This window comes from Periophthalmus magnuspinnatus, chromosome 17, assembly GCF_009829125.3.
Source record: "Periophthalmus magnuspinnatus isolate fPerMag1 chromosome 17, fPerMag1.2.pri, whole genome shotgun sequence".
NCBI lineage: Eukaryota > Metazoa > Chordata > Actinopteri > Gobiiformes > Gobiidae > Periophthalmus > Periophthalmus magnuspinnatus.
In genome coordinates, this window is record NC_047142.1 from 16,819,933 (window position 1) to 16,834,238 (window position 14,306).

The window sequence follows — 14,306 nt, forward strand, 5'->3', positions numbered from 1 at the left end:
TACCAACAGTTGCTTTACATCTCGAGTGTCGGACATGCTAGCTGCGAGCGTGATGACAGAGATCCTCAAATCCGTAACATCTGTGCAGTACGGGTCTAACTTTGCACTATTCTGGGTGCGCTTTTTCCTCAACACATGTGCAGAGTCGTGGCAGAGGCGTGTCTGGAGCTATGCCAGTGATAAAAAGGGAAACGCGGGCCGGTTCCAGAGCAGGGCGTGGTGCTGACTCCACACGCACTCACACATGTTCAGGATGCCTTCACTAATGTAAGTCTGTGTGATCCACCACAGAGGCTGTGGAGGTGGGTTTCAGATGGCATAGCATCCTATAGGCCTGTGAGGTTTAAAGATACACTATGGAACTTTTCTCACTTTTTTTTTTCTTTTTAATTATTATTTTGACTGTAGAATTTAACATACACATTATACTTATCTATCCTCATGGAAAAAAGCAAGTTACAGCTTACATCTGTGGAGAGGCAACCTCATTCACAGCATGATGGGGGGTTTTTTTGTTTTTGTTTTTTGCAGTTGTTTTTTAACACCTATTAACTAAAGCCTTAATACATGCAAGATAGATGAGTTTAACACCATACTGTGTGACATTTTAGGTACAGTTGTCCCTCACTGTAACGCGGTCAACCTTTCGCAGATTTTTTTTGCGCAATTTTGCCACAGTATGGCATTAAGCTTATCTGCTTGGAGACTGGCAAGTTACTGGTTAGATTTTTGGAGAGACGGCCATACCCACAGTAATAATAATGCATGGTTTTCAAATTTTGTTTCAGATTTTTGGTAGATTTTTATTTTATTATTTATTTATTTCCCAACAACAAAACCTCTGTAATTAAATCCATGAAATAAATAAAGTTCTTTAGTTTGTTTCATTCCAAGATGGTGTGCTTTTAATATTTAATATCTGAGAACCTTTAATATTGTGCACTTATTGTTAAAGTGGACCTATTTAACCATGTTGTAGTTGTTTTAACTTCTTACTTACCCTCTTCAAAGTTGTATTTAGTTTGATTCATGCATGTTTGAGTAATCTATCCTCCTGTATTCAAGACGTTATTGCTCCAAACAACCCCATTTTTCACCGCTACCAGTACACGCCCTCTGTTATGTACTTCCTTTGTTTTCCAGTTATATTTTCTTAATCGGTGATACACGTAGGATTCAGCAGCAGCACATAGTCATTTTGTTTCAAATGGTCAGCGGACATGTTTCTTTTATAATCATTTTAGATGAATATTGCAATTTTAAATGTCTAAATTATGACACAATGATCCACAGGTGTCACAGATTAATACCGTAAATTCCGGACTACAAAGCGCATCTCATTAAAAGCCGCACACTCTAATTTTAGAGAGAAAATCAGTTTTGTACTTGTATAAGCCGCACCGGATTTTAAGCCGCAGGTATCCCACGTAGTAATATGAAAAATTAGCTAAAAACGTTCATTATATCTTCTTATTACTGTAAGAAATGAGTCACTGACAGCGAGTGACAAGCAGGAACAACATCCACTATTTTCACTTTTATGTATATACAACCAAAAACCAATTTATTATATGAGATATTTACACAGAAAAATATTACATGTGAGGATTTTTTTTTTTTACTTTTTTTTATTTAATCCGCGTAACATAAACAAATATTAAATACGTATTGCTAATGCTTTTTTTCTAACAGTGCCTGTAATGCGGCAACCTTGAAATATACGTTTGTATCGGTTACACACAAATTACGTTGCTTATGTTTTTTTACTCAACAGTGCATGAACAGCATTCCAGTATCTCCTAATAACTGGTAAAAACATATACCAATATTGCATTCTGCCACAAAAGTCACTGATCGCCTTCTTCATCTTCCTCCTGCGCACTAAAACCATCAAAGTCCTCTAATTCAGTGTCCGAATTAAACAGCCTCAGGATATCACCACTTACTACAGTCTCCTCGTTTTCGATGTCACTTGAGTGCACGTCGTCTTCTTCATCACGCAGCAGTCCAGCCTTTCGGAACCCTTTGGTGATGGTTGATGTTTTGACACGGCTCCACGCATTTAGGATCCACTGGCAGACTTGATTTAAAGACGCTCTTCGCATGCGGCCTGTTTTCGTAAAAGATTTTTCACCACTTGTCATCCAAGCCTCCCACTCTTCGCGCAGTGCCACTTTAAATGCCCGGTTCACGCTGATGTCCAGTGGCTGGAGATACTTAGTGGTACCCCCAGGAATCACAGCTGGAATTGAGTTTGTGCTCTTGATGGCAGCTTTCACTGAATCAGTTACATGGGCCCTCATGCTGTCCATAACGAGCAATGCTTTTTTTCTGTGAAAAAAGCCGCCTGGTCGCTTTGAGTAGCACTCTCTGAGCCAATCCTTCATTACGCTCTCCACCATCCAACCTTTTTTATTGACTTTCACCACGATTTCGTTTGGGAATTTCTCCTTTGGCATTGTCAGCCGCTTAAAAATCACCATCGGAGGAAGCTTTAGTCCGGATGCTGTGCAGCTCAGAACACAGGTAAAATGCGTTCTCTCATGTCCGCTTGTTTTCAGTGTGATAGACGAGTCACCTTTTTTATTTACGGTTCGAGTGAGAGGCAGGTCAAATGTCAGAGGTACTTCATCCATATTTATGATATCATCTGGCCTGATGTAATTCTCCGTTATCTTTGTTTGAGTGAATGTGTGGAAGTTAGCAAGTTTCTCCTCGTAGTCAGGAGGGAGCTGCTGACACAAAGTTGTGCGTGCCCTAATGGACAGGCCTTTCCGTTTCATAAATCTAAAACACCACGATGGCCCACCTCCAAAATCTTCTATTTTCATTTCGGTGGCGATAGCTTTAGCCTTCAGTCTGATTTGTACAGTGGAAACACCGCGGCCGCCTGCTCTCTGTGTGTTAACCCAGTCTTCCAGATAGTTTTCAAGCTCGGGCCATCTGCTATGGTTACCTCTGAAAGCTTTTCTCGTCTTTTTGCATTGGTTCAGTTCTTCATGCTGGCGTCTCCACCTTCTCACCATTGATTCATTTATGCCAAGATTACGTGCGGCAGCTCGATTTCCTTCTTCAACCGCCAGAGTGATCGCTTTTAACTTAAAAACCGCATCATACGCTTTTCTTTTAGTATTTTCCATGTTGATTAGGGTTAGTACAAATGACTGATTTACAGTAGTTGTTACAGTGCGCTTGACTGATCATACAATTTCATTGGACCTCTGTGAACTACTCATCAATTTTATTGGTCAATTGTTGCTAGGCAAAATGTTTTTGGCGCCACGAAAAAAAAAAAAAAATTATATAAGCCGCACCGCATTATAAACCGCAGTCTTTAAAGTGTAGAAAAAAAGTAGCGGCTTATAATCCGGAATTTACGGTAATACATAGCAGACACACGCACAATATGTCTTCTTTAACTCAATCTGTAGCATATGTGGATTAACTCTTTGCATACTACTTTCAAACAACAGTACATTTTAACCCAGAAAACGATTTTCCTTTCCATTCCATCTCCATTTTGAAACTCAACAGTAGAACATGGACACAAACTACTTAACAGTCATTTTGTGTTTTGTTGTCCGGGCTGTTGCCATCGCTGTTGCTACGGCGCATCCTTTTGTCATTGGAATGTACAGCGTCGGAGATAGTCGCCGTTGTCATCTGGGAGATCGGATGCCGTCAGATAAGTCTAATTATAAATGCCTTCTTTCGCCCGCTGGAATATGAAAGTAGATGTGCCAATTAGGCCCTCATTACAGGCTAATTTAAAGGAAATTAAAAAGGCTAACCACTCCGTACAACAGCAGCAGTAGACAGATGACCCAGCCCCCGCTCCCTAATTGAAATCCTTTTGTTTATGCAGCTCACATCAGCTGGAAGGCCTAATAGCTCTGATAAAATACATTCTAATACCAATGATAGCACTGTGCGTAATTGGGTATAGCAGGGATATCCGCGTGGGACCGGAGCAGTTGGTGGCATTTTAAAGTCCACTCTCTCATTTGTCATAGAGAAAAAGAAGATTCAGTGGTCAATAGCCATATCGTTGTAAAGGCGCCCCCATAGACCACGCTAACGAGACATTAGCAGATTGATTAGCGCAATGCAGCCGTAGGCTACACTGTACTCACATGAAGAACGGACACTTATGTTGCATTTTAAGATAAAGAGGAGGGATCACACATTGTATTTCTGAAGCCAGGTGCGTTGGAGAAGCCCTGTGTAGACTTCAGCATTCTGTCCATCTTGCAAAAAGTGAGCAAATGGAGTTGTTGAAATATGCGTCTCCTTACTCTATCCTTACATCTCCGCAAACCTGACTCTTATTTGCTCTGGTTTAGGGCTTCCTCCTGCTCATTTCCGTGGAAACAGTGTCCCTATGGCCATAATCTTCCACAATACGACATGCAACTCTAGTCTATCTCCATGGAGAATGTTCCCAAGTATAGTTTTAACTTTTTGTTTCCTTGGAGTCATGCAGGTGACATGCCACCTCCAGAAAGTTACATACTGTACATTTAATGAGCTGAAATGGCTTAAATTTAGAATGGGTGTCTCATAGTGAGCTTTTTTTTTTTTGAGAGGTTACTAAAAACCTACAGAACTGGACATGGACTACAGTGAAAACACTGGCAAAATAATGACACAAAACAATGTCCAACTGATAATTAAAAATATAGCTGACCTTTTTCAAATCAAGGCAAATATTCTTATTTTAAGTAGTTTCATATTTTACCTAATTTCGTAGTTTATCCTGACCTATTGCAAAAACATGATTATATCCTAGAGTCCTGCTTTTATTTAAAAATACTGCATTGTAGTTTCACATTCAAAACAAGACAAACGACAATCTCCATTAAAAGTTTGAGGATGGTCTAACAGGAGTAATTATCAAAAGGCTGGGGATGACAGGAAGCTAAACCGGTAATTAAAAAATAATTCCACACTATCAGGTGGCTTCCCTTTGACAATTGCGTAGGTTACCGTGCAATTAAAGATACCCATAATTAGTGCCGTGTTGTTAATTAGTGACAATTTCCATCTTTTCTTGGCCATGGCAGTGGATCATTGGCAGTGCTGCTGCCATGTTTGGGCCTTCTGTGGTTTAAGCCTGGACCTTCCCTCCGCACAGCCATGATGAGTCATTAGACTAGGCTTGGAGGAAAAATACAATCTACTTCAATGTCAAAGAAACAGGAGACATATTGTACTTTTGTAAAAGTACATGTCTGCTGTGGACTCGTGTACCTCACACACTACAGCACTGACTCACTCATATACATCCGTCCCTTCTCTTCAAGGTGGCCATCTCGTTAACCAAGTCATCAGCTGCATGTTATGAGCAGCAGGACCCCAAGTCTCACTCTGGACCGGTTCTACCTGGTCTTAATGAAAAACCTCTCCAAGCCCCAGCTCCCATTGGGAGGTGAAGGGTCCCTCTGCATCAATTAACATTTGGTGGACTTGTGGAACAAGTCTGGCTCCAGACTAATGGCAAGGCAAGTGTGAAATCACCTTGGCCCTGCCGGCAGTCGTGTGCACCGGGAAGTGAAAATGACTTTCAGAAATGGAAAGGCACAAGTGGCTGGGGCGGAGAGAGGAGGGCCACATTACCATGGATACGGCAGCACCAGAATCAATAATCACAGAGGTTTTCAATGGGCCATTGTACAACTGTTTGGTTCTTCTCGAATAATACATTTGTCTTACTCCTCCCAAAGACCAGGCCATAATGAGGCAGGCTTAAGCACAAAGCCTCCAACACAGAGAGGGTGCTTTATTCTCAGACACACTGGAGAAAGATAAGGACTCTGTGTTACAGCTTAGGTTAGAAAGAACCCAGCAACCTAACAGGTCACCCTAGTGCTCATCATATTTAACCTCCTGAGACCCGAGCTCTTGCATGACAGGCTTTATTCATTTCTCTTTGTTATTTGGGCTGACTGGGACCTGATGAGTCTAAATACAAAGAATATTCTTCTTACATTATGTAGTTTCTGAGAAAAAAATATGTAAATCAAATGTCCTCATATGTGGACATTTTACTCATTTTGATAAAACATTTGAATAATGATTTGCAAAAACTATTTATTAAGACCCTGAACACAGCATTGTTTGTCCTGAATGTAAAAACAAAATGAGAAACAACAATTGTGCCTCTTGGAACAATGTGTCTCATGTGAAGAGCTGCAGACAGGAGCAGGGAGAAAAACAAAAAATAATTTAAATAAAATATTCTAAACTGTTAAAAATTAATATATATAATATATTTGCATTGTTTTTGTTCTTGTATGCTGTTATTCTTCTTCTAAAAATTTGCATTGTGGCCTAGAGCAGTGGTCCCCAACCTTTTTATCACCGCGGACCGGCCAACGCTTGAAAATTTTACCGTGGACTGGGGGGGGGTCAATACCTATAAAAATGAGAGTTTTACAATCATTTTATCATGAGTAAGTCCAGGCCTCTCCAAACCTATCCGAATGAAGACATTTGGAGAACGTTTGGAAAAAGTGCAATAACTTTTGAATGTTTCAACCCACAGACATCAGTGAGGGCTCTACTGAAAACTCACACAGAGGAATCTGTATCTGCACACCCAGCTGCTCTATTACTGTACATTTATATATCATATCAAAACACAATATAAAATGTATATTTGTATATAAAATACAGTCAAAACAGGTGCTATGGGTCAAAATAAATGTATATTTACAAACCACACACTGCAAACAATCAACAAACACACACACACTTCAAAATGTAAACAAACACACTGGAAACTAAGAACATACTGTACATGATTGTACAGTGAGACAGTCAGGACCAATTTCTGTCATTGTGTCCTTAGGCAAGACACTTCACCCAAGTGGTGTGTGCGTGATGATTGGTGGTGGTGGTCGGGGGGCGCAGACTGGCATTAGCTAATGCTAATGATTACACATGATACACATTTGACCCACAATTAAGTTAATAGCAGAATAAACCACGCTTACCGATCAATAACAGCATCCAGTCCATCAAAACATAAGGTCCCTCTGCTCCTGAGTCCACCATGAGATCTTCACTCGGTTCCACGAACTGCTCCGGGTCCGAGATGCCTCTAGTTTAACTTGTACAAAGATCCACAGTGTCCTCGGTCGCGCACTTCCTTTGTTTTGTCCGTTTCGTCATGTTTAAAACACAAAACTGCTGTGTAAAATTACGCAATACGCATGCGTAATTTTACGCGCGGATCTTTATATCCAGTCTCGTCTTTTTACGCGTGCAGCAAACTCCGTCTGCTTACAGTAGACCACTGCACGTCACGCATCAGCGTGTTCCGCAGTTCATGGGCTTTAAGAGGAAACATCACTAAATGTGTGTGATGTAAAAGCTTGATTCTACAAGGGGGAAAGTGGGGCGTACTCTTTCAGTCATCTGTAGCTCTCATTCACTGTCCGCGGCTCCAGTAACCCACAGCCCCCACCTTATTGGCCAACTTTGGTGTCAATCACAAGCTAACAAGTTTGTTTTGCGCTGAGGAACAAAGTTGGCGCTGTCAGAAGTTTATTATGCCTGAAACTGACAAAAGAAATGCAGAGAAGTGACGGAACAGATTTCACTTTCCTGCAGCAGATTGGACATGGAGGCTCTAACTTCCTTTGTGGACATAATTTCTTGACTGGATTATATTCTCTGGACCTGTACGGAATGAATGAGACTGTGTTTGGTTCTGTCAAACATCAACATATTCACACAGAGCGCTCAATGGTAAGTTAAGTCCAAATCCACATTAACGTGTAACGCGGGCGGGCCGTCGGAACGCTAAGTGGTTAAGTTTTCGGTGCTCAAGTGACGGAAGTGTAACCAAGAGAATCCGGTCATTTTTCAAAATAAACGATTTTTCAGACTCGGATAATAAATACAACGTAAATAATTATTTCTTGGACGGCTGGTGGCCCGGTACCAATTGATCCACGGACCGGTGGTTGGGGACCACTGGCCTAGAGGACCCAAAATGTGTTGTCCACATATGAGGACGCCAGGTCTCAGGAGGTTAAAGTAACCTGGTAGTCACTTTAAAGTTACCTGGTATTTGTCATATTTCATTCATGCATTTACCTGGTAGTAGTTAGGCCAGTAGGTGTTGATGGTCATGTTACTATATAAATAAAATTACTTTATATTATATGTAGTAGTCATAGTTGCGTGGTAGTAGTCATGTGTAGCAGTCATATTTTATGTGAAGTTACCTGGTAGTAGTTGGGCCAGTAGGTGCTGATGGCGAGCTCCACCTGGCCCCATGTGCGGGTTGCGGGGCCGGACACGTTCCACACTGGCATGCCCATGGGACTGTTGTTTTCGCGGATGTAGACGTTGAGGTGTCCGGGGTGGCTGGCGTCCCGACCGCCCATGTAGTACTGGAACAGGACGCAGTGGGTGTCGTTCTCTTTGAGCTGGGGGGACAGGAGCAGGGCCCGTTGACCCGCGAAACGCCCTGAAGTGTTTACCATCATGAAGGCTGCTCCTGAAGATGAAACAAGGACAGGATCAGATCATGTATAGAGCAAGGGCAAAGTGTGGTAAAAACAACAAATGGGATTGGATGCACACTTATCTGTAAAATTGGCCATGTTTAGGAACGAATTTGAACAATATTGCAAGATATTCAGCGTTTCAAAGATTTAAAGTGGGAATTAACACCTAAACGCCACTCACAACCACTGAGTACCTGTTGGACTAAAGAAATGAGTGATGAGGGAGGAGGGGCGGGGTCTAGAGGTATAAGGAACAGTCTGATTGGTCTAACAAGTATCTACACTTAAACTTCACCCCTGCAGCCAGGTGTTTGTAATCAGAAACACTTGATTGTGATCAGAGCAGCCTTTTGTGATGTCACCAACTACTGGAAATTGCAGAGGCCACTGAAGGCAGCACAATGGCTTATTTAGACTGTAATCAGAAAGCTACTAATTTACCTGGATTGGACTAAAACTGTCAAAAAAAAAAGACTCCAGAAATGACTCTGAACAGTAGATGATGCTATTAAAACACCATATACACAGTTTAGGAAGGAACAAGTGTATTTAGTGCTTAGTTCTACTTCAGTACAATTAGAAAGTGCAGTATGTAACTTTTCTGGGTGGGGGGGTTAGCTACTATGGAGATAGATAAGTTAAATGTGTTGTTAAGCATACTGTGTAACACTATTTACAGCAGTAACATCTCTGAAGAAAAGCAGATAGCTGACCCTCTACTAGAAAAGTTGCCCAGTGCACCTTTAAATCTGCAATATTCTCACAGTACATACAATTGCTGTTGCTCCATTGTTGTTGTTTTTGGGGTTTTTTAAGTCCCTGTCTCTGAGCTGGACACCTCTCTAACCCGTCTGTTCCTGGAGGTAATTGGGCCCCTCACTTATCCTTTGGCTTCTGAGTGTGGGAGCCATCTTGGTTTATTTCCTTCTTTCCACCTGTCAAATATTGTAAGGATGTTTTGCTTAGTTTTTGCATGAGTACATATTATGTTTTAACATTTCTGCACTTCAAATGTCAAACGCAAGAACAATACAGGGTTATTCAAAGTAGGGATGCCAAAAGTATCAAGAATCAGATACTGTTGATATTAAAACTAGTATTAAATCTATTTATTTGAACAAGAATTGATACAAAAAAGTCACATTCAGACAGAAATGAACCATTCCTGAATAGCTTTAGAATGAATAAAGTACTACAGTTTATTTCTGAAAATGACATTCTATTGTTTAATAAAGAATATTTTATTATCATCGTGGTAATGGAATCGGTATTGCGCATCGAGTCTAGTATCGAAATTGAGTTTGAAATGTTAGTATTGTGATAATACCAATTCATACATGCATGAATCACTCAAAATAAAACTCAGAGCAAAGGAAACGGGTTAAAATATGGTGAAAAGCTCTTAAAAGTAGATTTAGCATTTTAGGTCTGTCTGTGTCTGGCAGTGTCCCCCTCATGAATAAATGTATAGATTCATGTGATATGCATATAAGGTTAATGAGGGTTAATAGCGTGCGGCTGTACATTTGATTATATTAACACTACGATAACCTACATTTTTTCCATTCATGTCGTTTCACATTTCCCAGTAGGTTTTGGTAAGACGGTCCACTCGAGGGCCTTGCTCTTGGTCTATCTGGCTCAAAATATGTCACTGTAGGCTCAGATGTTGGTGCTGATGTAGTCCTCTTATAACTGGACGCTGGCAGTTCAAATTGAGCTCAAGTCGGGTAATGTTGTTGTGTCCTTGAGCAAGGCACTCTACCATTCTATAGATCCGTGGTGGTGGCTGTGGAGGTCGTTGGTGTGTAGATAGACACCTTTCCAACATTCAACAAGTTTGTTAGGTTAGACCTGCTTGTCTCCACGTAGATGTCACTATTTTGCCAGGAACGTTGCACAGTATGGCATTAAACAAATCTATCTCCATGGAAACAAAGCAGGTGACACCAAAAGTCCAAGTTCTAGGTGTTTTTCCAATGCATTCTTAGCATTAGAAACACCTGTAATTGAACACATGCAAGATGGATATGTTTAATGCCATACTATAGAAGCTTTCACATAACACAACCGGTAGCTTACCCCGCACCAGAAAAGTTACACACTGCACCTTTAAAACAGCTACCTAATTAAAGACGCTGTATCGAATTTTTACAACTAGCATGCCAACACACGCTTCTTGATTATCGGAGAGTAAAATACTTTCTAATTACATGTAGACGGGACACAGTAGGGTTGTTAAAAGTATTGAAAATCAGATACTAATCGACACTCAAAGTAGTATCAAAACTACATACTCATTTCAACGGTATCTGTAAGTATCACCCATGGACCACTATGAAATCTACCTGGACGACAGAGATTACACAGATATAAGGCCACACGGTAATATAAAAGAAATCACTTTTATTTAATGTTGAAAATCACCTTAAATTGTGTAAAGAAAAAGTGATTTTTATCGTCATCGTAGTATCAGAATCGGTACAGAGTCTCAAAACAAGAGAATGTTAGCATCGTCGTAGCATCATTTCTATGGATTTTGTTTGTTTGTAGAAAGTAGCAGATCTTTATTGGTTCGTCATTACGCTGCCGACACGAGCGTCCCAAACAAGTCTTAAGTTTATTATCGGTGGCGCCCAAAGGTCCTGGGGTGCAGTCCAACTAAATTAAATGCATTCTCCCTCTCAGCTTCAACGACTGCTTTGAGACCTGTATATTAGCGCTGAGTCTTCCCTGTGTATATCCAGTAATGAGAAAGAGGCGCTTATCTGCAAAACCTATTGAATTCTTTAATCTACCCCATACATCAAAATAAAATGGCAGAAAAAAATACATCTTATGGCGCTGGCAGTTTTCACTGGATGTTTTTCTGTCTCTCCGTGACACTGGGAAATGATGAGGAATCGATACGTTAAAATCCATTCGCCGTCATTTAGGCTGGCTCAATATTATAAAGGTTAATCTAATAGCACGCTGTACGATATTGGCGGAGGTCCATTTTGTATTTGTCATCCTGGTATTTAGCTTGGCGCGGTAACGAGATGGCACGGAGTGGGATTGAGTGCGAGCCAAGGAGACGCTGTTTATGTGGGTATAAGAGAGGCTTTGGTTTTGCAGTAGAGGTGAGACGAAAACATTTAGGAACAAAGTGTTGTGTTGAAGTTTTATGACTAGCAATAGGTTTGGTTTATGACGCGAGTAAAGTTGAATACAAACTGATTAAATAGAAAAGTCTAAATCATATTGTCTTTATTGCTACGCTTGCCTCACATGTGCTGAACCCTCTCCATTAGTATTAGGAGTATTTCTGCTATAACTACTTCTAGAGTAAAAACTATACCCAGTAACAGTTTGTATTTACATGGCATCATTACATTAACAGTTCAAAATGTGAAAATGCCCAGTGTTTTGAGTCCTACCTCCCATTGCTCTCCGCACTAAGTCTCTCCCCTTTCAGAGCGCTATCACATTACAATCAGCGTACATCTTGCTAATGAAACTACTTCTCATCGTATCAGGTTTGTGAAGTTGTAGTGCATTGTTTTGTATCTTGCTGTTGTACATCTATGGAAAATGGCTTGTGGGGTGAGCTTTGGACAAAATCTTACAGCTAACGACAAAGAGGGTTCGAACAGAGGAGGGTTTGGGAGAAATTGCTAAATTACTCAAACATGGATAACATCTAAATCTCTTCAGGCATGTTTTTGATGAGTGAATGTTATAACGTGGTGGAAAGCTCCAAAAAGCTGATTTTGCATGATAGCCCATCTTCAAAATCTCTGGAATAGGGACTTAAAATATTTCCTTTCCGGTTATTTCTTTTAGAAATGGTGAATCTCCCATAGAGTTGTACAGGCCTATTACACAGGGCTGTTACTGGGGCATCTCTATTTAACACTTAGTCCTTTACACAAATGCACACATATATAAAAATGACTTCATGCAGACTTGTCACCTGTGTTTCTTAGAGGGAGTGCGTTCAAGTGCCTAACCTCACAGGAGCCTTTGTCATTAACAGTAAACATGTGGAGAGGCTGAGCTGCTGCTGGTATTATGTTAAAATGCTCCAAGTGCACCGGGTCCCTCCTGAGTCCCTCCCCGAGTCGCTCCCTGAGTCGCTCCGCGAGGTCTGCCTCTCTCATTTGTTCCATCACAATGTAGTGTTGTTGTGTTTGTTTGTACCGCACTGGTAACGCTCACTACCTCCATCTGTCTGACAGGCAGGTAACCACGGATAGACAGCAGAGAGAGAGGGAGAGAGAGATAGGCGGAGAGAGAGATAGGCCGAGAGAGAGCGCGAGGAGAGAGAGAGAGGAGAGAGGGGGAGAGAGAGTGGAAGAGAGAGGGAGCAGAGAGGGAAGGAGAGCGGAAGAGAGAGGGAGCAGAGAGGGAAGGAGAGCGGAAGAGAGGGAGAGAAGGAGAGGGGGGGAGGGAGAGAGGGGGAGGGAGAGAGAGGGAAAGATAGGCCGAGAGAGAGCGTGAGGAGAGAGGGAGAGGGAGAGAGAGGGAGGAGAGAGGGAGAAGAGAGAGAGAGGGTGAGGAGAGAGCAGAAGAGAGAGGGAGAGAAGGAGAGGAAGAGAGAGAAATGAAGAGACAAAAACAGAGGGAGAGAGAGAGACAGGGAGAGTAAGAGAATAACAGAGAGAGAAAGCGTAAGGGAGTGAGAGAGTGAGAGACAGAAAGAGACAAAAAGCGAGAAAGTGTGACAATAAGGGAGGTGGGAGACACTGACAGAGGGAGTGACAGAGAGAGAGAAGAAAGAGCGAGAGAGAGAGACAGTGAGAGAGAAAAGGAGAGAGAAGAAAGAGTGATAGAGAGAAAAGGACAGAGCAAGCAAGAGAGAAAGACAAAGAGGAAGACAAATAGAGAGAAAGAGTGTGACAGTAACAGGCAGAAATGGAGGGGGACACAGGAGAAAGAGAAAGGGAGGGAGGGGGGAAAATAAATGAGAGAGGGAGGAGACAGAAGAGAAAAAGCATATGTCAGAGCTGTTGTGTCTGCTGTTCTGGAGTTGTTCACATGAGCGGTTGGAGTGTGCTGTAATCAACTGTAAATAAATTAACCTGTGTCTAAACATATGAAGTGCATGTACCAATGTACCAGGATCTGCTTCATGCTTTGATGGATGTATTTATGCAAGCGATACTTTAACACTACCACACACACACACACACACACATACACACACACCACTCTGCTCTATATATATTACAAAAACATTCAAACCTTGACTCACAGAAGCTCTCAGACAGTGTCAAGGCCAGTTACAGTATATGAACCACTGGAAGGGAATCCAACCAGCAACCTTTAGTCATTCAAGGTCATTATGCTGTCGGCCAATTGACACTGTGGCTCTTATACGAACTGACAACATGCCACACACGTATACATACATATACCCGACACATTTAGATACAAAACACAATGTACATCTGAACATGGAAGTGCCTATAAGGGTTTAAAGTAAGTTAGAGAGAAAATTAATATCATATTTTAACTATCTACGGAGAGAGACAGACAGAGAGACAGACAGAGAAAGAGAGGCAGACAGAGAGAGACAGAGTAAGGGAGAGGCAGGGAGAGAAAGAGAGACAGAGAGAAGAGATGGAGAGAGAAAGAGTAAGAGAGTGTCAGAGAGAGGGGGGGAGAGTAAGAGAGTGGCAGAGAGACAGAATAAGTGAGAGAGAAAGAAAGGAGAGAGAGAAAGGTAAGGGGTGACAGAGAGAGAGAGGAGAGTGCGGGAAGAGAGGGAGAGAGTAAGGGAGTGAGAGAGGAGCGAAAGAAAGA

The 14,306-nt window shown here is 41.6% G+C and overlaps 1 protein-coding gene across 4 annotated transcripts in view; it reads right to left on the reverse strand.

Annotated features, from left to right (window-relative positions):
* ptprma (protein tyrosine phosphatase receptor type Ma) overlaps nucleotides 1-14,306 on the reverse strand; it is a 337,914-nt gene that overhangs the window by 229,331 nt on the left and 94,277 nt on the right. For all 4 annotated transcript variants that reach the window (XM_055228666.1, XM_055228668.1, XM_055228667.1 and 1 more), the window contains exon 3: nucleotides 8,235-8,509. In XM_055228666.1, coding sequence (XP_055084641.1) covers nucleotides 8,235-8,509 — 275 coding nt within the window. The remainder of the gene's footprint in view (nucleotides 1-8,234; nucleotides 8,510-14,306) is intronic.